The sequence below is a fragment of the Pseudorca crassidens genome, chromosome 13 (assembly GCF_039906515.1).
Source record: "Pseudorca crassidens isolate mPseCra1 chromosome 13, mPseCra1.hap1, whole genome shotgun sequence".
Lineage (NCBI taxonomy): Eukaryota > Metazoa > Chordata > Mammalia > Artiodactyla > Delphinidae > Pseudorca > Pseudorca crassidens.
In genome coordinates, this window is record NC_090308.1 from 59,965,058 (window position 1) to 59,992,641 (window position 27,584).

Below are 27,584 nucleotides of genomic sequence, written 5' to 3' on the forward strand. Positions count from 1 at the left end.
CTGACTGACTTCACTCTGTATGACACTCTCTAGGTCCATCCATGTCTCTAAAAATGACCCAATTTCATTCCTTTTTATGGCTGAGAATATTCCACTGTATATACGTATCATACCTTTTTTTTATAGCAAATATGTGTTTGTTTATGAATCAATTGCATACATAGGTTTATACATACAATTAAACAGATATGACATGTTGGAATATTTTCTTTCTTTTTTATAGATCTTTATTGGAGTGTAATTGCTTCACAATACTGTCTTAGTTTCTGTTGTACAACAAAGTGAATCAGCCATATGCATACATATATCCCCCATATCCCCTCCCTCTTGAGCCTCCCTCCCACCCTCCCTATCCCATACCTCTAAGTCATCGCAAAGCACAGAGCTGATCTCCCTGTGCTATGCTGCTGCTTCCCAGCTAACTATTTTACATTCGGTAGTGTATATATGTTGCTGCTACTCTCACTTCGCCCCAGCTTCCCCCTCCCCACCCCGTGTCCTCAAGTCCATTCTCTATGTCTACGTCTTTATTCCTGCTCTGCCACTAGGTTCATCAGTATCTTTTTTTTTTTTTAGATTCCACATATATGTGTTAGCATACGGTATTTGTTTTTCTCTATATGTGTTAGCATACGGTATTTGTTTTTCTCTTTCTGACTAACTTCACTCTGTATGACAGACTCTAGGTCCATCCACCTCACTACAAATAACTCAATTTGTTTCTTTTTATGGCTGAGTAATATTGCATTGTATATATGTGCCACATCTTCTTTATCCATTCATCTGTCAATGGACATTTAGGTTGCTTCCATGTCCCGGCTATTGTAAATAGAGCTGCGGTGAACATTGTGCTACATGTCTCTTTTTTTTTTTTTTGCGGTACGCAGGCCTCTCACTGTTGTGGCCTCTCCCGTTGCGGAGCACAGGCTCCGGACGCGCAGGCTCAGCGGCCATGGCTCATGGGCCCAGCCGCTCCGCGGCGTATGGGATCCTCCCGGGCCGGGGCACGAACCCGTGTCCCCTGCATCAGCAGGCGTTCTCTCAACCACTGCACCACCAGGGAAGCCCTACATGTCTCTTTTTGAATTGTGGTTTTCTCAGGGTATATGCCCAGTAGTGGGATTGCTGGGTCATATGGTAGTTCCATTTTTAGTTTTTTAAGGCACCTCTATACTGTTCTCCATAGTGGCTGTATCAATTTACATTCCCACCAGCAGTGCAGGAGGGTTCCCTTTTCACCACACCCTTTCCAGCATTTACTGTTTCCAGATTTTTTGATAATGGCCATTCTGGCCAGTGTGAGGTGATACCTTATTGTAGTTTTGATTTGCATCTTTTCATGTGCCTCTTGGCCACCTGTATGTCTTCTTTGGTGAAATGTCTATTTAGGTCTTCTGCCCATTTTTTAATTGGATTGTTTGTTTTTTGATATCCAGCTCCATGAGCTGTTTGTATAGTTTGGAGATTAATCCTTTGTCCATTGTTTCATTTGTAAATATTTTCTCCCATTCTGAAAGTTGTCTTTTCGTCTTGTCTATGGTTTCCTTTGCTGTGCAAAAGCCTTTAAGTTTAACTAGGTCCCATTTGTTTATTTTTGTTTTTATTTTCATTACTCTAGGAGGTGGGTCAAAAAAGATCTTGCTGTGGTTTATGTCAAAGAGTATTTTTCCTATATACCACTTCTTCTTTATCCATTCCTCTGCTGAAGGACATTTACATTGCTTCCATGTCCTGCCTATTGTAAATAGTGCTGCTGTGAACATTGGGGTGCATGTGTTTTTTTGAATTATGGTTTACTCTGGGTATATGCCCAGGAGTGGGATTGTTGGGTCATATGGTAGTTCTATTTTTAGTATTTTAAGGAACCTCCACACTGTTTTCCATAGTGGCTGTATCAATTTACATTCCCACCAACAGTATATGAGGGTTCCATTTCAGGAGAGATTAACATTTGAATTGGCAGACTGAATAAAGCAGATGGCCCTCCCCAGTGAGGGTGGGTCTCATCCAATCAGTTGAAGGCCTGAATAGAATAAAAGGCTGAGTTAGAAAGAATTCTTTCTTGCTGCCTGTCTTTTAGCTGGGGCATCAGTCTTCTGCCTTCCAAGTCGAACTCAGACTGGAATTTGCACCACTCTCTTGCAGCAGAGTCAGTACAATGTCTTGCATACACAGGTGCTCAGGACACTGTGCAGAGGAATGGCAACGCCCTTTAATGCAAGAACAAGTCAGATCATGTCCAGAGTGCTGCTCGCCATCTTAACGTATCCATTCCTGCTATTCTTAGAATCATGACTTATTATATATTAAAGCTGACTATTCCCCTAAGGGGTAGGTTTCATTTTCACAATCTAATTGCTCACTCAATGCAAAAAAAAAAAAAAAAAACAATCGGAAGGTAATCTTTCCAGGAAACAATAAAACAATTATGAGAAAGCAGTGAGGTACCCGTAGTATTTTTTCTTTCATTAAAAAATTAATACATTTTATTTTTTAGACCAGTTTCAGCTTCAGAGCAAAACTCAAGAGAAAGTACAGAGAATTCCACGTAACCCCTTCGCATCAACATACCTCACCAGTGTGGCAAAACCGATGAATCAACATTGATACACCATTATCAACCAAAGTCTGCAGTTTACATTAAGCTTCACTCTTAAAGTACTCTTACATTAAGGTACACTATGAATTTGACAAATGTATAATGACATGTATCTACCATAATAGTATCACACAGATCAGTTTCACTGCCCCCCAAATCACCTATGCTTCATCTATATATCCTTCCCTCCCCGCAGGCCCTGGCACGACTGATCTTTTTACTATCTCCATAGTTTTGCGTTTTCCAGAATGCCATATAGTTGGAGTCATATAGTTAAGTACCTTTCAGACTGGCTTCTTTCACTTAGTAATATGCATTTAAGGTTCCTCCATGTCTTTTCACGGCTTGATAGTTCATTTCTTTTTATCACTGAATAATATTCCATTGTATGGAGGTACCATAGTTTCATGTAATCAGAAATGAAAGAGGAGATATTATAAATGATACCACAAAATACGAAGGATCATAGGATCATAGGAGACTACTATAAACAATTACACACCAACAAATTGTATAAGCTAGAAGAAATAGATAAATTACTATAAATACAGCCTACCAAGACTGAGTTATGAGGAAATAGAATTTGAGCTGACCAATAATGAACAAGGAGATTGAATCAGTAATCAAAAAACTTCCAACCAAGAAAAGCCCAGGACCAAATGGTTTCCCTGGTGAATGCTACCAAACATGTAAGAAAGAATTAATGCCATTTCTTCTCAAACTCTTCCAAAAACCTGAAGAGGAGGGAATACTCCCAAACTCATTTTATGAGGCAATTATTACCCTGACGTCAAAGCCAAATAAGGACACTACAAGAAAAGAAAAATACGGGCCAATATCCCTGATCAATATAGACGCAAGAATCCTAACAAAATATTAGCAAATCAAATTCAACAGAACATTAAAAGGATGATACACCATGATCAAGTGGGATTCATCCCTGAGATGCAAGGATAGTTCATCATATGCAAATTAAATGTGATATATACCACATTAACAGAATGAAAGATAAAAAAATATATAATCATCTCAATTGATGCAGATAAAGCATTTAACAAAATTCAACATCCTTTCATGACAAAAACTGTCAACATCCTAGAAGAAAATATAGGCAGTAAGCTCCTGGACATCAATCTTGGTGATAATTTTTAAAATTTGACACCAAAAGGAAAGGCAACAAAATCAAAAATAAATAAGTGGGTCTACATCAAACTCAAAAGCTTCTGCATAGCAAAAGAAACCATCAACAAAATGAAAAAGCAAGATACAGAATAAGAAAAATATCTGCAATCATATATCTGATAAGGGGTTAATATGCAAACTAAAAAAAGAACTCATACAAGTCAACAGCAAAAATAAAAAATAATCCAAATTTAAAAATGGGTAGAAGATCTGAATAGACATTTTCCCAAAGAAGACATATAGATGGCAAACAGGTACATGAAAAGGTGTCCAACATCACTAATCAACAGAGAAATGCAAACCAAAACCACAATAAGTCACCTCACACCTGCCAAGATTGCTATTATCAAAAAGACAAGAAATAACAAGTGTTGGTGGGGATGCAGAGAAAAGGGAAACCTTGTACACTGTTGGTGGGAATGTAAATTGGTACAGCCACTATGGAAAACAGTACAGTACATTCCTCAAAAAATTAAAAATAGAATACGATCTAGCAATCCCGCTTTTGGGTGTATATTCGAAGGAAATGAAATCAGGATCTTGAACAAATATCTGAACTCTCATGTTCATTGCAGCATTATTTACAATAGGGAAGGCATGGAGACAACCTAAATGTCTTTCTACAGGTAAATGGATAAAGATGATGTGGTACATATACACCAGGGAATATTATTCACCCATGAGAGAGAAGGAAGTCCTGCCATTTGTGACATGGATAAACCTTGATGGCATAATGCTAAGTGAAATAAATCAGACAAAGACAAATACTAGACCTCATTTACATTGGGCTGGCCAAAAAGTTCGTTCCGGTTTTTCTGTAACTGCGAAACCTGAACGAACTTTTTGGCCAACCCATAAGAGGAATCTTAAAAATTCAAAATCATAGAAACCTATCATAGAATGTTGGTTGGCAGGGGCTGAGGACTGGGGGGAATGAGATATTGACCAAATGGCATAAACTTCCAGTTATAAGATGAATAAGTTCTGGGGATCTAATGTACAACATGGTGACTACAGTTAACCCACACTTTATTGTACACTTAAAAGCTGCTAAGAGAGTAGATCTTAATAGTTATCACACGCACACAATAAGGTCACTATGTGAAGTGATGGATGTGTTAACTAGCCTTATTGTGGCAACCATTTCACAATGTATAGGTGTATCGAATCACCACAGTTATATACTTTAAATTTATACAATGTTATATGACATCATCTCAATAAAGCTGGATAAAAAATAAAAATGGAATGGTGTATATATCTACACTGCTATTATCTGTATCATTGCTCTTCAAAGTAGGCTGTCTTCAAATTGCTACTTATCCATCAGACACAAGGTATAAAGTCCCTGCCAGAACACAAACTCACTACTAGCTTCTTGAGAAAGTCTTCCTGTGAAAAACTGGCAGCTGAACTAACACAGTATTTCATGATGTAGACGATTAACATTCAGCAGATTATTAGCATGGATAGTTAACAAGCATTTCACAGACTGGCACTGGTCCATGGACCTCGAGTAGCACTGATCAATATTTTTATACATCACCCCTTAGATTTTGGCTTCCTTTCCCACACTACTGAGACCAACTTCTTCAACAACAGTGAATTCTTTTGCATTCTCCTTGATCTTCTGCAGAAAATGCCGATCTCTTGAAACCCTTTAATTTTGGCACTTTGATTAAAATGTACATGGTAGTTATCTTTATATATCTTTGACTTTTCCTTTTTTTGTCCCCTTGGCCATCTTTTCATTCTCTTTCTGCCACCTGACTAAAGGCATCCTTTAGGTCCTAACCACAGACGTTTTTTTCTGCTCTCTCTTTTCCCTCTTGATGTGCAATCTCATATGTTACCAAGATCTGTCTCAACCTTCACCTCTTGTGCAGAAGCTGAGTGTTGATGTTTTCTGTACCAAGCACAAACTTTTCTGCATATAGTAGATGCTCAGTAAATCTCTATGGAATTGAGAAAGTAGTGAATTATGTGCATCATTTGGCACTAATGTCAGCTATAGAGTTAATCTGTTCTGACCACATTAAGAAGTAATAAAGAAGCACATTGATTTGTGAAGTAGTAATAGTTACTGTGTTAAAAATGTTAAATAAAATTAAATATTAAATACTAAGCAAAACCTAAGAAAATTAAAATGGAAACGTTTAAAAATACTAAAAATAAAAAATGTTAAAGGTTAGTTATTTCATAGTTGCATACAGTGAATTAAAATTATCATGAGAAAAAGAATATGACAGGGATAAAATGGTCCTAATATTGGATTTTTGCCTTTTCCTATTGCCAGGAGTTCTGCATTCCAAAATTCAATCAAATGTAGTGAAAATAGATAACTACAACCTGAAAATAAATTATTTCCTTGATGGTTTTGCTATCAAAACTCAAACAAAAAAGGAAATGTACATTTTAAAAGCATCATATATCTGAATCACTTTCCGGTATTCTTCGTAATCTGCCCAGTAGAATCTGCCCATTGGTCTTTTTAAACTTCTTTAAGAGTTCTACCCCCACTCCGCAGGTTCTTGACAATAGCTTCAATACTGGTAAAACCTCAGCCTTTAGCCATAGTTTTTAATTCCTAACAGACATTGCTCTACTTTTTAATTATTTCTATAAACAAATATGATAACATTGAATGTTAAAACAAGTATTCATTTGATGGAAAACAATAATCAGTTTACCATATAATGCATAAGTCAAATGCACTATGAAAATGATACTCTGGTGCCTCTGTGATTGATACATAAAATGCAGAAGCTGGGGAAAGGAAAGAACACAGCAGTGTGTAAATTTGCAAGAATTACCAAGGCTGCTGTTTCAGCATAAACACCCAATAACCACAGAACTCAGTAGTATTCATTTGGCCTCAAGCAAAGTAATTAATCACAGGACAGGTCAGTGTAAAACTGACTATGGAAAATATTGAACATCATGGGATTTAATTTTAGTGGTATTCAGGTACCAATTTAAGTAACTGCAGAGTAATGCTTTGCTTTTTAAGGCAGTAGTAGATATTTATTATGCTCACAGTACCCATCAAAAAGATAAACTAAAACTAATTACTATATGTACTGAAGGATTTGAGGGTTATTTTACTATTATTCCTATTCTTTTTTTTCTGAAAAGGAGGTTAGTTTTGAATCACTCCCAGCTAATGTTTAATTTTTGAGGACTGTACTAATCAGCTTGTGACAACAGTCCTATGGATCCAAAGAGTGAACCTCATTACAGCATCAAGCCCAGCAACTGCTCAGAAGGTTCCCAGAAGAAAGCGGTGGCAGAGGTGACTGAACAAAAGACAAAAACGGACTATTCAGAGTCCTTTAATATTTACATAGATAGCATTTAACAGTATTTCATGTACATTTATTTTTATTCTTAATTTTATTTGTTTAAGCAAAAATATAGTTTATTGGGAGCTCACAAAATCAATGAAGGCTCAGGAACAGGCAGGGAAAAAAGGCAGGAGGCTGCAGGCTTGGCGGCTGGAAGCAAATAACTGTCAATGGTATGTTGCTGTATATCCTCAATGTGATGAACACAGTATGTCTTACATATGATTTCTGAACATCAGAAATGTTCACCAAGAGTCTCTAAAACCACCAAATAAGAGACAGCCTGAACCCAACAATGATCTCACTTACATGTTTACTGTCAGCAGTGCTACTACCTTCAAGTCTGTAAGAAACCTGCTTAAGAAATAAGATGAACTAATGGGTAAAACAGACAGTACATGTAATGGGTATTCGAGGAGGAGATTGGGAAGGCCCCACGCATGTGACACAGCAGGAAATTGTTCCAGCCAGATGCAGCAGGGGAGAATGAATACTGAGGGTCTGTGGGCCTCCAGGCACTGCACTTGGCGCAGGGCATGCAAAGGACCAGAAAAGAAAAAAAGGCACTGGCTCCGCCCCTCAAGAGCCTTCCACACTTGCTCCCTCGATGGTACTGATTCCTTCAAAATGCCTTGCGGCTGCCCTTTTCCCAGCTCCATCCACACCTCCGGTCTGCAGTGAGGGTGAGCACCCGCTTGCTCCCACCGGCCAGGAGCTCACTCATTCTTTTTTTTTTTAAAGAAGATGTTGGGGGTAGGAGTTTATTTATTGATTTATTTTTGGCTGTGTTGGGTCTTCGTTTCTGTGCGAGGGCTTTCTCTAGTTGTGGCAAGCGGGGGCCACTCTTCATCACAGTGCGTGGGCCTCTCACTATCACGGCCTCTCTTGTTGTGGAGCACAGGCTCCAGACGCGCAGGCTCAGTAGCTGTGGCTCACAGGCCCAGTCGCTCCGTGGCATGTGGGATCTTCCCAGACCAGGGCTCGAACCCGTGTCCCCTGCATTGGCAGGCAGACTCTCAACCACTGCGCCACCAGGGAAGCCCCTCACTCATTCCTCTCCCTCACCATCCACGCAGCGTCCTGTGTATTCTACCTACTACTACCCGCCCAATCTCCCTCCCCCTCACCACTCCTCACACACATCCTGTCTCTCCAGCCTCAGGTCAGGCCTCCATCAGCTCTTACTTGACTGCTTCCATGCCCCTAATGTGAATTATTTAACATCAATCTCCATTTCTTTATTTTTGAAATGGAGATGATGATGGTGATACTTAATAGTAATACCATCTGTCTTACAGATTTCTTTAGAAAATGAAATGAACTGATACACATAGAGTGGTTAGAGTGTCTGTAGCACAGTAAATACTCAATTAGTGGTAGTTATTATTGATTGAGAGTGTCAGAGAGAGGAAGAGGTATAAAAACAAGGTTCAAGACCTCTGACACCAGCCAAACTGTTAATATAATTACACTACACTATAGTTATTTGTTCACTTGTCTGTATCTCCTACCAGACTATAAATTCATTCTGCATCTAGAAAACAGTAGGTATGTAACAAATGCTTACTGAATTTTTTTTAAAACATTTATTTGTAACTATATATTATATACTCATTTAATAGCCTTTAATGCAATTTTAATCAAATAGTGACTGGAGAGTATGATTATAAAAATACAGGGAACACAGATTTTTTTTTATTATCATGGGCTTTATCCTCTTTTCTCAAAACTAAAAATTACATAGGCAGAGCACACTCAGGCTCTAGTGGAAAGTGATGGTCAAATATTTAACTCTCCAAAATGTCATATTTGAATCACTTTGTCATCGCATATGCAAAGCTATGTGAGACAGTCAAGACATCTGCTTCCTTGGTCAGAAAGTACAGGCATTCATGGAGATTGAAGCTGGAGACAGCAAATGGTAAACAACAGCCTCCAGAAGCTACAGGGTGGCCCACTGCCCAGGGCTGCCACAGGGAAAAGGGTAAGAGGCTGACTCATCCCATTTCTCACATACACTCCAGATCATAAGGCCTCTAATTCCTCCTGCTACCTCTGGTTTAATACTTCCTCATTCAATTCTGTTCAACAGTACTCTGACGGACTTCACTAGTCCTCAGCTAGTCAGTCACTTTCAGAGAAGTCACTGGTGAAAGGGACTGCAACACATGACACATCTTCAATTCCTTTTTTTTTTTTTATACAGCAAGTTCTTATTAGTCATCAATTTTATACACATCAGTGTATAATCTTCAATTCATCAGTGTCAATCTTGAATTCCTTTTTAAAAAAAGTTTCCATGGGGCTTCCCTGGTGGTGCAGTGGTTGAGAGTCCGCCTGCCAATGCAGTGGACACGGGTTCGTGCCCTGATCTGGGAAGATCCCACATGCCGCAGAGCGGCTGGGCCCGTGAGCCATGGCCGCTGAGCCTGTGCGTCCGGAGCCCGTGCTCCACAACGGGAGGGGCCACAACAGTGAGAGGCCTGCGTACCGCAAAAAAAAAAAAAAAAAAAAAAGTTTCCAGCTTTATTGAGATATAATTAACACAACACACTGTGTAAGTTTAAGGCATACAATGTGATGACTTGGTACACATATATATTGTGAAATGATTACCACAATAAGATTAGTTACACATCCGTCACTTTATACAGTTATCTTTTCTTGTGTGTATGTACTAAGAACTTCTAAGAACTACTCTTTTAGAAACTTTCAAGTCTACAGTACAGTATTATTTACTACAGTCACCCTGCTGCACATTAGATTCCCTAGAACTTTCTCATCTTATAACTGGAAGTTTATGCCCTTTGCCAACATCTCCCCATTTCAACTACTCCCCAGCCCCTGGCAACCACCATTCTATTCTCTGTTTCTGTAAGTAAGATCATACAATATTTGTCTTTGTCTGACTTATTTCACTTAGCATAATGTTCTCATGGTTCATCCATGTTGTTGCAGATGGCAGGATTTCCTTCTTTCTCATGCGTAAATAATATTCCGTTACACACACACACACACCACGTATTCTTTATCCATTCATCCATGGACAGACACTTGGGTTGTTTCCATATCTCGGCTATTATGAATACTGTTTCAATGAGCATGGGAGTGCAGATGTCTCTTTAAGATCCTGATTTCATTTCCTTTTTTATATGCCCAGATATGGGATTGCTGGATCATATGGTAGTTCTAGTTTTAATTTTTTGAGAAACCATAATGTTTTCCATAGTGGCTACACCAATTCACATTCCCACCAACATTGTATAAGGGTTCCCTTTTCTCTGCATCCTCACCAACATTTTTTATCTCTTGTCTTGGTAATAGCCATCCTAGTAGGTGTGAGGTGATTTCTCATTGTGGTTTTCCCTGATGGTAATGTTGAGCATGCCCATATGCCTGCTGGCCAGTTGTATATCTTCTTTGGAAAAATGTCTGTTAATATCCTTTGCCTATTTTTTAATCACAGTATGTGGGTTTTTGCTATTAAGTTTTATGAGCTCCTTACATATTTTGGATATTAATTCATTATCAGATATATGGTTTGCAAATATCTTCTCCTATTCTGTAGGTTGCTCTTTCATTTTGTTGATCTTTAATTCCGTGAGTGAGACAAGCTACAGTTATAATGCTTCAGAAAAGAGGGACCTTGCATATGAATTTAGAGAGGTGGCAGAGGGTGGACAGGATAAGGCTTTGTGGAAGACTTCACACTTGTTGGCTGGGATAAACCTTGGAAGATGGACAAGGTAGACAAAGAGGTGAGTAGGAGGTTAAGGTAGAAGGAATGGTCATTAGCAAGGCTGAGAGGTGGAAAGGCCCTCAGGTGGAAGAGAGTGTTTGGAGAACAGTTATGGCTGCAAGATCAAATGAACAGATGGGAGAACACAGATGAGGATGAATGATAATGACACAGCATGAAGGCACACGCCGGGGGTCTGGCAGAAAGGCCTTGAGGAGCTCTGGGGGACCTGAGCAGGGGGGTGAAAGTTCACCACACAGTCATCTGTGCGATGGTTGGTCAAGGGACAACCAGAGGAGGAGAAAGTTAAGTGGCTACTAGAATGTTCTAAGCAAGAAGGAAGGGGGTATCAGATTCAGAAAATATCAAGATGGGAAAGGATGAATCCAAAACGCTATTCTGACCCATCAAAAGGTGAGGGAGTCTGCAACCAGGTGAGCCTAAAGATGAGCAGTCTTCTCTTCCCACAAAGGGCCAGACAGCATGACCAGGGATCCCAGGTTAGCCCAAGGAGAGAAACAGATAATGCTTACTGAAGGTGTGACGTGTATCAGATACAGCACTTAGTGCATTATGTACCTTATCTCAATCTAATCTCTGAATCAACCTATTCTGAGAGTTATGCTCTATGATCACCAATTTACAGATGAAAAAACATAGGTTTACAGAAGTCAAATGACTTGCCTATGCTCAAAGAATGAATAGTGAAGAGGGTGAATAACCCAATAGATATTAATTAGAATAGCATCCACTATTTGTCAGGGACTGTGGGAAACAATAGCAAACAGGGAGATATGGTCCCTCCCACTGTATTCAAACTCAGATCTGACGCTTAGCTCTTCCCTTTCTTCCTTCCACCACTGCTTTACTCTTATAAAAGAAGCCCCTGGTCTAACACAATTATAGCTTTTGACTAACGCCATATTGTGCTGATATTAAGACTAAATTTAATTTTTTTAAAATCATTATTACTTGGCTGAAGAATGGGTTTTAACCCTTTCATTTAAAATGCTGATGATCACAGGAATCCACAGTACTTTGTGCTCAACTGTTCGTTATTCATATGTTAAGCAAGAAAAGCTGATACCATCTCTCCGATCAATGTAAAGGAACAGTTTACACAAAACTTGTGCCATCCACAATTATTTTAGCTTCAAAATAATCTGCCAGATATCACAATACAGAGTACAAACATCTATTTAGGTCAGACTACCTAATTAATTTGAACAGATCACACTAGAAAGAAAAATCCATGAATAATTTGCATATTTTATATGCAGGATGTTAAAAAATTGAAATACACATGGAATTCTCTGAGAATTAGAAAACATTTCTTCATTCATACTTACTAAGCCTGAGGCAACATTCTAAGTGTTGTGAGAGATACAGAAATTACTCAGGATACTGTTTCTAGGTGTTTCAGTGTGGTAGAGTGTAAGACACAAGGAAGCCAGACATAATTCTAGTTTAAGGCATGGGTCTCTTGCACTTCTGCATGTATTATGAGTGAGGCACTGACTGTCCTTGTTCTGAACTCTCATTTCAGGGATGTTTCTATAGCAAATGGCCTTGATGACAGAGTGATATCTCCCTTCAGAGCAAAGAGCAGTTCTGTTTACTCAGAGATAGAATGTTTCTTTGCAGAGCAAAGGGTAGGCATGCTTACTGTCCAGTATAATAATGTTTTCTTCCAGAGCAAAGGACAGACGTGTTTCCTACGCATTATAAAAGATTCAGGTTCCCTAAGCTCAATGATCCTCAATGATCCAACCCACTTTGTGTGACTTAAGAGTTTCATGTCTTCTAGCAGCATCTCTGAACCAGTGATAGACTAACTTGCTGGTTTCCAACTTGGATAAATCACAAATCTTTGACAGTTCTTGACAGTGGTAGGTTACAAAAATGGCAACAAATTCTTCCCCTGCCTGCATCCATGCCCTTTGGTATCCTCACTGACACTGACTCAGCCTGGGCACGTGACTTGTTTGACCAATGGGACATTAGTAAACAGGACACAAACAGGAGCTTGAAAAGCACCTGTGCATTGAAGATAGCCCTCTTGCTGTTTTTAGAATTTAGCTGTCATGTGAAAAAGCCCAGGCTAGCCTGTTTGTGAGAAATACATGCCCAGTGTCCCCTACAACTCCAGCCATAAGCCTACCAATCACCAGACAGGTAAACAAAGCCAACTCAGATCATCCAGTCTCCAGGCAACTCTCCAGTTAACCGCTGACGTAAGAATGAGTCCAGCATAGATCAGAGAAACTGGCAGACCAGAGGAGCTACCATCCAGCTTCTAAGTTTTGGGGTGGTTTGTTATGACAAAAGCTAACAAAAGATACAGGGTATACGGCAAAAACAACGTCCAGTATAGTGACTATATTACAAGCTCCATAGGGTTCAGTCTATGTCTGGTTAAATATTATAACTCCAGTATTTATCACAACGCCTAGAAAAGAGATAAGTGCCAAGAGTTCCAACTTTGTCTTGGTTTCTCCATCTGAACAATCAATACACAAGTCACTGAAATTTCACCTCACAAGCAGGTCATGAGATTGAAGGGACTGCATATGAATCCAGCAGGGCACATGGTTCAGTGGAAAAAGCACAACTTGGTACTCAAGGAGACAGGTGCTCTGGTGTGTGAAAATCAGCTCTCCTACTTAATATCTGGCAGTCCTTGGGCAAGTTATTTAAACATATTGCACTTCAGTTTCCTTATCTACAGAACGGGAATAATAAAGCTTTCTTCACAGGCTTTATAACACCAGTATTTTAAAGGAGGCACTCTGTGCACGACCTATCAGAGTATGAGGGGCATTGTGGTAAAAGAGGTGAATAACTTGGAATAGCTGCAAACATCGTTAAATGCCAGCAGCAAATAAAATGCTCTTCAGTGCTCACATGTATGCATTCACTTGCACATTCTCTCTCTCATATACACACATGCACAAAATCAAACCCCAAATTAAATTCAAAATCCAACCCACAGAGACCTAGGAGGAGAGAAGCCAAGCACCAAGAGGTCTATATTATGGTCCACAAGAAGAAAAAACTTGTATTTTATAATGTGCACATGTTATATATAACAACCCAAAGTATGTTGTTTCAAAAGCCCTCCAAATAATATAAGCTTTCTGGAAGATTAATCCCTGACAATGTGCGAGTGCATAAAATGTACATTATATTGATGAAACTAGAAGGTCACTTTACAGATACTCCACTTCATTTCTGCAGCTTAGAATTATGTAAATCCCTACTTTTAATTTTAGATAGATATTTTAAGTAATTACCTCTTTTTTTTTTTTCTTTTTTGCAGTACACGGGCCTCTCACTGTTGTGGCCTCTCCCGTTGCGGAGCACAGGCTCCGGACGTGCAGGCTCAGCGGCCATGGCTCACGGGCCCAGCTGCTCCGCGGCATGTGGGATCTTCCCAGATTGGGGCACAAACCCGTGTCCCCTGCATCGGCAGGCGGACTCTCAACCACTGCGCCACCAGGGAAGCCCTGTAATTACCACTTTATCTTCTACATTACCAGGTTTCATCACATTTAAAACTTTTTTTAATCTTTATTTTACGATTTGGCATCTTTGAAAATTCTCTTTAACTGCTAGTCAGCAATTGAGTACAGTTGATATTGTCTCTTAAACATCAAAATACAAGGTGACTATTGAAAATTTCCAAATCAAACCAAAAAATTGCCCCAGGCTGGATTTGGTTTCTGTATCATTTGAGACTTTGGTAAGAGAAAGTTTTTTTAATTCACAATTAAATTTATATTCTAATTTATATAGAGATTGTATACTATTATGTTTTGAATTTCTTACCTAATCACTAGTTAACTGAAATAACATTGAAAAAATTAAATAAGAATTAAATAATGTATATTCAGAAATTAATACTTCAAAAAAATCTGGTTATTAATTGTCACAATTTTCTTTCTTATATCCATATAAGGGGTAGAATGGAATGCTGGTTAAGACTCAGACATGGATTTCAATTGTAGATCTGCCACTTCGGAACTGTGTGACTTATTACTTAACCTCTGAGTTACCTCAAATTACCTAATCTTTGAGATTCAGTTTCCTTACATGTAAAATGGTGATTTTTATAGCATGTGCATGTGTTTATAAAATGGATTGCTGTGAGGATTAAATGAGATATGTATATAAAGTCCTCTGTCCAAGACCTGAATCGTAGGAAATACTAAATTAAATTAAATTTAGCTAAAACCATACTATACACTCACCTTCAAAAAACAACAAACACATCATCACATATCATTAGCCACTGGAAATCAAACTCCAAAGTTCTACTTAACAAGACAACGTCTTCAGCTAAACAGGCACCTGCGCGTCAACCATAAATATCCTTTAGGTCAATTCCATCTCTGTCCCTGGAGCAGAGACTTGGAAAGCTCCAGGACAAGAACTTCCATAGAAAATAAAAAATTAGAAACACTACATATATTTAGAGACCTTTTAAGAAATAAATTGTCTTACAGATTGTCCTTCTGATCCTGAAACCAGAAACATCCTGTCCTCAGCCTGCACCCCCATTATGGTGCACTACAATGCCACGCTTTCTTTTGGTGGTAGAGTGTCAAACGCCCCTCAGCTCAGATGCAAAGGAGAGCTCTGCTCTCCACTGGAGGGACATCCAGGTGTCCAGCCCAGGGAGGATCCCAATGGGGCCCCAACCTCAGTCTGACCAGGAAAACCCCCCAACATTCACAACTCTGGGGACGATTATCTAATTGGCTGATGATTGTGTGACAGTTCAGGTAAACTGTCATCCTCTGTTTATTAATATCTTAAGAGAAACAAATAAACAAACAAACTACCTTGACTTACCCGGAAGTAGTCGCTGCAGGCTGCTAGGACTGCCTTGTGAGCGTGGAATTTCTGTTCCTCAGCAATCAGGGTGACATCGCAGAGGATGCCGTCACTTCTCTGCTGATTCAGCGCTGCCAGGACGCTATCAGTGTGAGATTCTGAGTGGCAGAGCCTCTGGCCTGTCAGCATTTCTTGAATACTGCCAGGAGGAGAGTGAAGAGAGCAATCCAGTTAATGTTGTTCCTCTCATTAGCCCAGCCGCCCCCAGGCTCCCTCCCTCCTTCAAGAGCAACTCAGGGAGTGTGGATTCCAGTGTCTGTAGTCCTCATTGTCTTTTTCTCCACCATCCTCTTGCTTTCTTTTTCTCTAATTCTCTCTCTTCCGCCCCCCAACAGGATTTCTTTCTCCTTCCTACTGGTCCCTCTCTTTGAGAATTTGTGTTTGTTGTGTGTCCATCTGTGTCTGTGTATTGGCCCATGTCTGCAGGCCTGTGAGCCTCTGCTTCTGGGCCCCTGTCCCCTCAGTATGTATACATCTCTGAGTGCAAAGCTTTTTCTGGATGTGTGTCTAGATGTGTGTAAATATGTGTGAAAATCCTTCCACTCTGGGACCCCCTCCCTAGCTCTCTGATTCCTTTTCTAGCTTTGTACCACCTGTGTGGGGTTAGCACAAGCTCAGAACTTGCCATGCACTGCTCTAGCACAGAACCCACTGCATGGCTCACCAGAGAAGAATTTACTCAGTCTCCCCACAAGACACAATACTCCATTAATAAATAAAATGAAACTGAGCAGATGTTAGTTAGAGGAAAAAAAGGCTACCAGTGACCATTTCATGTAAAAGGCCATTAATTAAACCATAGTGGCTTATTATTAAACTTAGGAAATTATGCACCACCAGGAGAACATCAAAAGAGATCCATTGTAAAGAAAAAATTTAAGGCTGAAAGTAAAATATATCTATCTTATTAGCCTGCAATATCTTGTGTCATCTTCATATTAGACTTATGAATGACTGTGCAATCTATTTTCTGCTCTATTTTGTGAAATTACTAAACTTACCCATTGTGAAACTTATCCCTTCACTCCCTACCCCAACCTAAAATATTCATCCCATATCCTTTCAAAACTCCTGGGTGAAACACCAGATCTTCCTATAATAATGTAGAAGTAATGCTATAAACACCAAATGCAAGCGGAATTTGTGGATAGTTATGAACAATTCCAGCTGAGATACATGAAAATCTCCACGGCACTCTAGAATCTCAGAACCGACACTGGACTAAAATGAGTGAGCTGCACCAGTCGTAAGTTACTCCCAGAATGAGAGCAAGGGCCATCAAGCTCTATTTCTGGCCTGCGACTCTTCTTGAAACCGAGTAAGGTTGCCATAAGGATGAACGAGCACTGTCTCTCCCGTCCTGATAACTCGACATCCGGTTCCTTCCTCTGAATGTGAAAGAGCCTCTCAGGAGAGCCCGGGAGTCGCCACCAGCCGAGCCTGCACGGTTGTGCCGCCAGTTGGCTGGTAAATTACGGTTCAGCATAAATCACCTTAAAGTAAACCAAATGCTTCCCGGGAAATGCCAGAGTGCAGCCAGTAAGCTTTATCGGACACTTTCGACTGGGGAGCCTCAAAAATGTCAGAACTATTGAAAGAAAAAATAAATTTGACAGGAGATGATGATATAGTAAGTTCTCGTGGGAAGGTGGGAGGATTATTTTCAGTTGAAATGCAGCAGTGAGTTTTGAAATGGTTACTGTCATCGAATATTCATCTAGCAGCTCTAGCTACAGGCAGACTTTTAAAGTCAGTAATTGAAAACCACACTCAGAAGCATAAATAACACACAAATTGCTAGGCAAAGGCTAGAATGGAGATTAATTAGCATAGCTCAAAGAAATGAGGGAATAGAATAGTAATAGAAATATTATCTCAGCTAAGTAAGCTTTAGGATAGTCTTTGAAAAATCCTTCCTAAAAGGATGACATTTTTATATATTTTACAAACACAAAGCCCTTACTATGTTCCATGAATTATTCTTAGCGATATACAATTATCAATTCATTTAATCTTCATAACAACATTATGAGGCAGGTACTAATATCTCCATTTCACAGATAAGAAACCTGATGGTGCAAGATTAGGCATTTTGAGAACCTATTACCATGAACATAATAATGTAATTTGTCCTCCTGCTTAAAATATAAAAGAAACAGAGACTTCCCCAGCGGCCCAACAGTTAAGACTCTACACTTCCAATGCAGGGGACACAGATTCGACCCCTGGTCAGGGAACTAAGATCCCACATGCCGCGTGGCCAAAAAAATTTTAAACATAAAAAATAAAAAATAAATAAAAGAAACAAACAAAACCTGAAACAAAACCAAAAAATGATAATCTGTAAAGAAGATCTCAAAAATCTATGCTGGGGGAGAAAAAATCACAAAGTCCATATTAATTTTATATTTAGATTGTGCATAGTTAATCTCAAAATCAAAGTTACCTTTGAAAAATAATACACATTGATATAACATGAGATAGTGATAGGAAATGTTTGAAATCATGCTTCAAAAACATTTATCTTTGCACTGACTAAGATAAGTTTGGGGAGAGAAAATAGATTTTACTTATACGTTTATTTAAAACTCTCATAACTTTTCTCCCTTTTAATATCACCTTAAATGCTACATAAATGTATTTTGAAATTTCATTTGTAGTGGAACAGAAGAATACATTAAAATAATTGCTTATAATGTTTCCTTACTCATTTCCCAAATATAGAGCCACAATTCACGTCCTTATTATTAAGACTGAATCAGTATTTGCATTTCAGATATCTATAGACAGCGAATAAATCTTGCCAGGGAAAGAGCAGCTGTAAACTGAAATTTGGCAAAGAATAAAGGGCTCAGCTCTGAAACAATTGTGATGATGCACAATTTCACAGTATCATTCAGTTGGGCTTGAAATATTCAAGCTTAAAGAAAACAGCATGCTAAATATTTAAGGCAACACTTGGCACAAGATTCCAAATATTTTGGAACCAATATGTTAGGACTCCTTAAAAGCAGAAACAAATACTCCAACATTTGGCAAGGAATAAAGGCTTATTAATCAACAGGTCATTACTGTATTCTGAAACTTCCCACTCAACTCTCAGATGTAAATCTGCAAAAAGTGTTAAGGCACAAGTGGTCACAGAACACAGCTGGAAAGCCATAGGCCAATGTGATAAAGCCAATAATTATAAACCAGGGAGGAGGTGATTCAAAGACTATCATGAACCATGTCTAAATTAGAATGGGAAGCAGACACATCCTTGCATACGGCTCCCTTGGCATCAAAATTATACAAATTAGCAATCTAAACCTCCCATCTTAGAGCAATGTCCCTCCATTATTTAGGAAACGAAGAAGAAAGGAAAAGTATATTCCTAAAACTTCCTAAATTACCAAGAAAACAAACAAACAAAAAACTCCATACAACAGGAGTCACATTTCCCGAGGGTATACAGATTTGTATGTCATCCTAATATTGGGAAAGGTCTTCCATGGAAGCAATAATGCCACCTCAAAATTCACAAGTGGGTGCAAGAGGGTGACCTGGCTTCCTCAAGACAACCCCAATACCCTTTCCTCTGTGGAATTCCTTAGAACTGCACTGTCCAGTATAATAGCCACTAGCTACATGTGGCTATGGTGAACTTAAAATGTGTGTAGTCCAAATTGAGCTGTGCTGTAAGTGGAAAATGTACACTGGATGTCAAGGACATACTGTGAAATAAAAGAATGCAAAAGTATCTCATTAATATTTTTATATTGATTACATGCTGATAATATTGGGGGTATATTGGGTTAAATAGAATATATTGTTAAAATTCATTTTACCTGTTTCTTTTTACTTTTTAAAAAACGTGTCTCCTTGAAAAGTTTAAATTATATATATATTTCGCACTATGGTTCTACAGGACAGTCTAAAAGTTCCCTGGGGATGTGTTCCTCATTTCTTTCCACCTGAACTCTAGAAGGGTTTCAGGTACCCCATCAGGTTGCCAATTAGCCTGGCTGTTCCTGAATCTCACAGGACCCAGCTCCTGCCAGGTACAACATGGGAAGTCCCAGACTCCTTGAGCAAGAAACTGCTTTTTAGTGATGCCACAGAGCAACCATCTGATTGGCCAAATGTCAGCATCCAGTAACAGGGAGATAAATAAATGAGGTCTCAAGAACAGGACTATTCATGACTTCAAATCTTTAACTTTCATTCTGGAATTGACGGTAAAAACTAAAAAGTCAAATGCAGAGCATAATGTTCATAACATGGTACAGCTCACTAACAGTGAAGCACTGTGTTAGTGCAAATCACTATTTCAAGTTCATAGTGAAGATTTTTGATCACAGAAATCTCTCAGATTCTCATTTTTTATAGCATAAATTTTGACTGAGTTCAGTCAGTTTGCAAGACATGAATTCCAAAACAGCTGTCTGGTTTTTAAACATCTGTATTTCAAATGTAAAAATTCAAGTCAATTTCTATATCAATGTTTACTTAGTATTTAGATATACAAAATATATGCAGGTAGTTTTCAAGTAAGGTCACCAATAAGGTATTATATACTTATGTATCAAACACAGTCAAGTAGCATAGAGATCCTCATTGCTTAAATAGATTACACAAAAAAGAAAAGGACTGGGCAAAAAACCTGATAGTACTAGGATTATGCATGATTATCTCAGTTCAGTCTATTGATAAACTGTGCCCTAATCACTTCAATTCCACAGTCAAAATATTTTAATACAAATTAAATACATTAATATTGAAACAATCTTATTTATTTAAGCAGACAGGCTGTGAAAAAAAACCCAGCATGGGGGCTTCCCTAGTGGCACAGTGGTTGAGAGTCCGCCTGCCGATGCAGGGGACACGGGTTCGTGCCCCAGTCCGGGAAGATGACACATGCCGCAGAGCGGCTGGGCCCATGAGCCATGGCCGCTGAGCCTGCGCGTCTGGAGCCTGTGCTCCGCAACGGGAGAGGCCACAACAGTGAGAGGCCCATGTACAGCAAAAAAAAAAAAAAAACCCAGCATGGAACTTAATTTTATTTTTTATAGAACACTTTGTAATTTTTAAATACCTTAAAATTAATGCTAGCAATTAATAACAATGGACAAAATAATAAGCAAAGAAAATACACTATGCTTAGCGAATGACCAAGAAATAATGAAGACTATGCAAGTTAATTACAAATGGATACTTAAGGAAAGGAACTTAAATATAAATGGATAGTCTTGTTGCATTCCTTCCTTCCTTCATTCACTCAAACATTTATTCATCCTGTGCCAGGTATTGGACCAGACACTGGAGATAAAATGGTAAACAAACCAAACTCTGTAGCAGCCCTCACAGAACCCTCAGTTTAGCAAGGTAGTTACACTTTAATAAAATAATCTGGCCTCCCTGAAGAAGTAATGCTGGAGCTGCAGGCTGAAGGATGAGAACAAGTTACCATGGCAAAATGGGGACAGCAGAGTTTTCCAGGTAGGGTAACAGCAAATGCGCTGATCCTGTGGCAGTGGGGGGCATGGACCTAACACACAGTCCACAGAATGTTCAGGGCTGGGACCCTGAGGACAGGCGCCGGCGTGGTACAGGACCTGGAGCTCAGAAAGAGGTCTTGGCTAGAGGTGTAAAACTCATGTGGATAGAGAGAATGACGGAAGCACAGCTGTGTCTCCAGAACACAGCTGAGAGACAACCAATAGTCAAAGGCTGCTGAGAAGAAAGATAGGATTCAAAACATAGAAGCGGGGCTGGGCTCAGCTGTGGGAAAGGACTGCCTTTTGAGTAGCAGGAGGGAAGGAATATTAAAACTTTGGGCATTTTTTGGCTTGTTGAATCGAAAGATTCAGTGGAACCAATCTCCACTGGACAACGAAGCCATGGAAACACAGTATTTGGGTTCATCTGGGCTGGGATTTTGTCAGGCAAATGGATCAAAAATACAGAGAGCTAGGGAAATTAAGGATTTAAAAGAGTGATAGATTCTAAACTGGCTAAGAATGGAAATAAGGGAAGGAAAGTGTTGATGGATTGGTAGAAAGTGGCCGGGCCAGTTGCTTTACAATGTTGTGCTAGTTTCTACCATACAGCAAAGTGAATCAGCTATACGTATACATATATCCCTTCGTTTTTGGATTTCCTTCCCATTTAGTTCACCACAGAGCACTGAGTAGAGTTCCCTGTGCTATACAGTAGGTTCTCATTAGTTATTTATTTTATACATAGTATCAATAGTGTATATATATATCAATCTCAACCTCCCAATTATAAAGCAACTACACACCAATAAAAATTAATTAAAAAAATAAACAATAAGACCCTACTGTATAGCATGGTGTACTCTACTCAATACTCTGTAATAACCTTTGTGGGAAAAGAATCTGAAAAAGAATGAATATACATATATATATGTATAACTGAATCACTTTGCTGTATACCTGAAACTAACACAATATTTTAAATCAACTATACTCCAAAAAAATTTAATAAAAAGAAAAGAAACGAAAGAAAGTGGCCGGGCCAGTAATGAGACATTGCCATGAGGTCAAAGTACAACCACTGTGGAGGTAGGTAAATCAGGAAGCTAGAAGGAGAGGAGGTCCTGCTGAGAATAAAGTGGCTGATGCAGTAGTTTCGGAAATAGAGCAACTACTGCAGATGCATGATCCACGGCGTGACCATGAGAGTAGGTGGTTCAGTGAGGAAGGTCAGAAGCAGGTTGAAGATCCAAGGCCACAAAGTCGGGCAGATCCTCCAGGCAAACACTGAGGGCACTGGGAAATCGTAAAGGGTCTGTGGTGAGAAGGAAGAGCATCAGCCGCATGTCAAATGCTCAGTGAATGCGGGGAGATGGCCCTGCGAACAGTGGAGAGGAAGAAGGGATGGAGAGAGCTGAAGAGCACCACCTTCAGAAGAGCCCGTCTTTGCTGTCGTTTTGTTGTCGACATCTTCTCAAACAACCGGTATGAGGAGTAATGACCTAGAAGCAAAACTATGTCCCAGCGTGACAACAATCTCTCCACCCATCCCTAAAATACATGAGATTTGAGGAAATAAGGCCACCACTTGAGAAGGCTACAAAGAAGTGGTGCCTCAGAAGAAGACAGGTCTCAGTGAAAGCAGGAGGTGCTTGGAGTTTTTCAGGGTGAGGAAGATGACACAGCACAGCACATGTATGTTCCTGGTGCAACAGTTCCACGTGGCACAGGGGAAGTTTGAAAAGTGCGCAAGGGGGTGCCTGTGCCCCAGCAGAGAAGGAAAGTCCATCGCAGAGATGATGGTGCTACGGAGGACAGATGGCGGTGGGATCAGAGTTGATCAGTGAAAGCAGAGATGGCAGATCTAAAGTAAAAAATCATTTGGAGAAGAATGCACATGGATTCTATTAGCCAGAAATAAATCACTTGGCTTAGCTGGTGGCAGACAGATACCATGGTCTCTACGCGCTATTCTGGCTGGATGCCAGATCCAGAGCAGGATTTCCCAACCTCAGTGAAACGGACATTCTGACATTTTTCGCTATGGTCACTATACTGTACATTGTTAAGATGCTGACCAGGATCCCTGGCCTCTACCCACTAGATGCCAATAGCACCCTCGATCCTGGTGACAATCAAAAATGATGCCAGATATTACACAATGTACCCTGAGGGCAAAATATCCCCCACTGAGAGTCACCCATCTAGAGCAACACTCACTTGGGGAGCACAGAGGCACTAAACTGGCTGTAGCAATGCCTCCGTTTCTGAACACACTTTTGGAACTAGTCATCTCTAATAGCTTCAGAGTCATGGCAGAAAGCTGGTCTCATTATTTCATAGACATACTCAATTCTTAGTATTTAAAAAGAAGGCATTTCCCAGGCTTATCACCTCTCTCATTCTTTGCTTTGAGGATCCCTTTGACGGTTTCCTCGAGGATGATGAAGACTTGCCTCCACTGAGAATATTCAAAGGAATACCCTGCATTTTCTTATTGACTGCCCCCTCAGTTCTGGGAATGTGCCAGGCTCCTTCCTGCCTGAGGGCATTTCCCCATGTCTTTCCCACCCTTCAAATCTCAGGTCATAGAGCACTGCTTCAGGAAGGTACTACCTCATTCTATCAATCTTTCAAAGCACTTTCACAATTATATTTGTGTTGTTACTGGTGTGATTTGTTTAATATCTGTTTCCTCCATAGAATATATATTTCATGAGAGCAGGAACCTTATTTGTTTTATTCACTGCTGGATCCTCTGCACAAATAAATATCTGTTAAATAAGTACTAAAGTAAAATCTTATGAGTATTTTAAGAATACATATTAGTCACCCTAAAGTGATTGCTTTAAAAGGGACAATAATCATATATATGTAGAGTTTTCTGATTATTTTTTAAATCATATACCTTTAGAGACATCTACCTTTTGTTTGAGGGAGGTTAGCATCCTAAATAAGAAAAAGATAAAAAATAGTATCAGGGCTTCCCTGGTGGCGCAGTGGTTGAGAGTCCGCCTGCCAATGCGCAGGACACGAGTTCGTGCCCTGGTCTGGGAAGATCCCACATGCCGCGGAGCGGCTGGGCCTGTGAGCCATGGCCGCTGAGCCTGCGCGTCCGGAGCCTGTGCTCCGCAACGGGAGAGGCCACAACAGTGAGAGGCCCGCGTACCGCAAAAAAAAAAAATAGTATCAAAGAATCCTTAAACATACCTAAGTTTGGCCAGTAATTATATCTCAGTGGTTAGCCCCTGTGCTACCATACTAAACTCACACACACACTCTCAGACTGGTTTGCTTAATTCTTCAAATACACGTTGAGCCCCTCCCTGTGCTTGGTCCTAGAATGTGCGGTGTGAGGATTTCAAGTCACACATGTCTCGCTACACAAGCAAAGACGTATCCTACAGTACCAACCTGAGGAAGCGTTCAGATGGCATTCTCCAGCTGGGTTCCTCAGGGTCTCAGCCTTAGAAATTTGCAGAGGAGTCGGCAAGCATTCCAGCTGAATAAAAAAAAACAAGAAAGAAAAGCACAGTGAGCTAAATGCAAAAAAGCACACTCTGGGCCTTAATGATGCTAATGCTTTAGAATGCTAAGGAGGCACCTTGGAGGGTTTTATCATCGAGATATAACAATCTGACTGAAAGCTCTTATAATAGGCAATGGTTTGGAATGCTTCTAAATTTTAAAGTTTTTTCACCTTACTGGAACTTCAGCGACTAAGAAGTCAAAATGTATTTGAGAACCAAAAATAGCTAAAGTAAGAGTTACAGTAAAAATTAAAACATCAGACAGCCAAAGGGAAAAATTAAGATTTGATAAAATACTGCTACGATTTGTGTCAGAGAATGTTTTGCCTATGTTCTCTTCTAGGAGTTTTACTGTGCCATATCTTATATTTAAGTCTTTAAGCCATTTTGAGTTTATTTTTGTGTATGGTGTGAGGGAGTGTTCTAACTTCATTGATTTACATGTGGCTGTCCAGCTTTCCCAACAGCAGTTACTGTAGAAATAAAAATAAACAAATGGGACCTAATCAAACAAGCTTTTGCACAGCAAAGGAAACCATAAATAAAACAAAAAGACAACCTGCAGACTGGGAGAAAATATTTGCAAGCAATGTGACCAACAAGGGCTTAATTTCCAAAATACACAAACAGCTCATGCAGCTCAGTATCAAAAAAACAAACAACCTAATCAAAAAATGAGAAGATCTTAATAGACCTTTCTTCAAAGAAGACATACAGATGGTCAACAAGCATATGAAAAGATGCTTGACATTGCTAATTATTAGAGAAATGCAAATCAAAACTACAATGAGGTATCTATCACCTCACACTGGACAGAACAGCCATCATCAAAAAGTCTACAAATAATAAATGCTGGAGAGGATGTGGAGAAAAGGGAACCCTCCTACACTGTTGATGGGAATGTAAATTGGTGCAGCCACTATACAAAACTGCATGGAGGTTCCTTAAAAAACTAAAAATAGAGCTACCATTTGATCCAGCAATCCCACTCCTGGGCATATATCCAGAAAAGAGAAAAACTCTAATTCGAATAGATACATGCACACCAATGTTCATAACAGCATTATTTACAGTAGCCAAGACATGAAAGCAACCTAAGTGTCCATCAACAGAGGAATGGATAAAGAAGATGCAGTATATATATACAATGGAATATTTCTCAGCCATAAAAAAGAATGAAATGTTGCCATTTGCAGCAACATGGATGGACCTAGAGATTATCATACTAAGTGAAGTAAGTCAGACAGAGGAAGACGAATATTTTATGATATCACTTATATGTGGAATCTAAAAAAATAATACAAATGAACTTATTTACAAAACAGATTCACAGACATAGAAAACAAACTATGATTACCAAAGGGAAAGGAGGGAGGGATAAATCAGTATGCGATTAACAGATACACACTACTATTGATATATATAAAATACATAAACAACAAGGATTTACTGTATAGCACAGGGAACTTATATTCAATATCTTGTAATAACCTATAATGGAAAAGAATCTGAAAAAGAATATAAACATAATCTATCTATCTATATATATATAAAACATTGAATCACTTTGCTGTATACCTGGAACTATCACAATATTATAAATCAATTAACTATCTTTCAATTTTTAAAAACTGATAAAATAAAGTTGCAGAGGCTAAGCCACAAATATTAGTTGACTTGTCCTTTAGTGAAGTTAAAATCAACTACATCTTGGGCATCTACAGAAAGACGATTTTCTATTCAAGGAGTGAATTTCTGAAAAATAGATAGAAAAATAACATATAGAAAGGATGAAAATTATAAGGAAATGGAAAACAGATTTTTACAGGAGCTTTAGGATTAGCATAATTGGAAACATGTAATTGGATGAAGTTGTCAGGCTTGAAATCACTCCTTGGCTATACATTCATTCAATCTCACAGTCCGCACCCCAGCCTTTGTTTTCAATCATTGTTGTAACTCTAAACAGAGAAGTAAATTATTTGAAAAGTCTGGGATGTGCTCCATGACTATGCTTTACAACTCTCATTAGAAGGTCTAGCTCCCATTTTCTAACACACCCAAGCAGCAAAATTAATTCCAATTTGGATAATATTAAACAGGCTCTCTTCTAAGTTTCATTTTGAAAAGCAATACAGTGTAAAAACACTTATGAAAAGAATGTGTAAAGCTGTGCCTATTTCTGCTGATTTGTATAAAAGAGAGACCCATGATTTCCAATCTAACTAATATATAGTATTTGTTACATTGTATCCAAACCCTCATACTATAGTAATTCACATAGATATATCATAATTTGCTGAGAATTCCACTGTTACCGAACAGATTGTTTCAAACATTTTTCATACATTTATACTTATTTCTTGCTTTCTTTTTTTAATTACTGAAAATAGTATTATCTATACTTTCATTTATTTCTAATTTAAGTTTTGACAAATCTAAAAATGAGCATCGTTTTCAATTGATCCATTACAACTGGCAGTAAAAAGGATCAGAATAATTCAAGGCACGTTGTTTCATTAGCTAAGAGACTTTCTTAGCAACCTACCACTGCTACAGATTCCTTTCAGAAACTAGGTTATAAATTCCAGGCTCTTATTGCCTAACACAAACACTAACAGAGATGGACACTTGAGCATTAAGATAGCATAAGAATATTTATTACTACAGAGAGGTGAAAAAAACCTTAATCTTTTGGAAAGTCTAATATTTTTAAATGCTCCCAATAACTAGGTGAATGTAGAATAAGAATCCTAAAAGTTAAAATAATCCAAAATTAAAGGACACTTTTACCTTGATATTTTTCAGACATTC

At 39.0% G+C, this 27,584-nt stretch overlaps 1 protein-coding gene across 8 annotated transcripts in view; it reads right to left on the reverse strand.

Moving 5' to 3' along the window:
* The window catches only part of KLHL32 (kelch like family member 32), a 232,461-nt gene that overhangs the window by 163,243 nt on the left and 41,634 nt on the right, over positions 1–27,584 (reverse strand). For all 8 annotated transcript variants that reach the window (XR_010933800.1, XM_067702536.1, XM_067702533.1 and 5 more), the window contains 2 exons: positions 24,655–24,742; positions 15,719–15,899 (listed from right to left, as the gene is read on the reverse strand). Coding sequence is in view for 7 of the 8 variants with exons in the window: in XM_067702536.1 (XP_067558637.1) it covers positions 15,719–15,899; positions 24,655–24,677 (204 nt within the window). In the remaining variant the exon portion in view is untranslated. The remainder of the gene's footprint in view (positions 1–15,718; positions 15,900–24,654; positions 24,743–27,584) is intronic.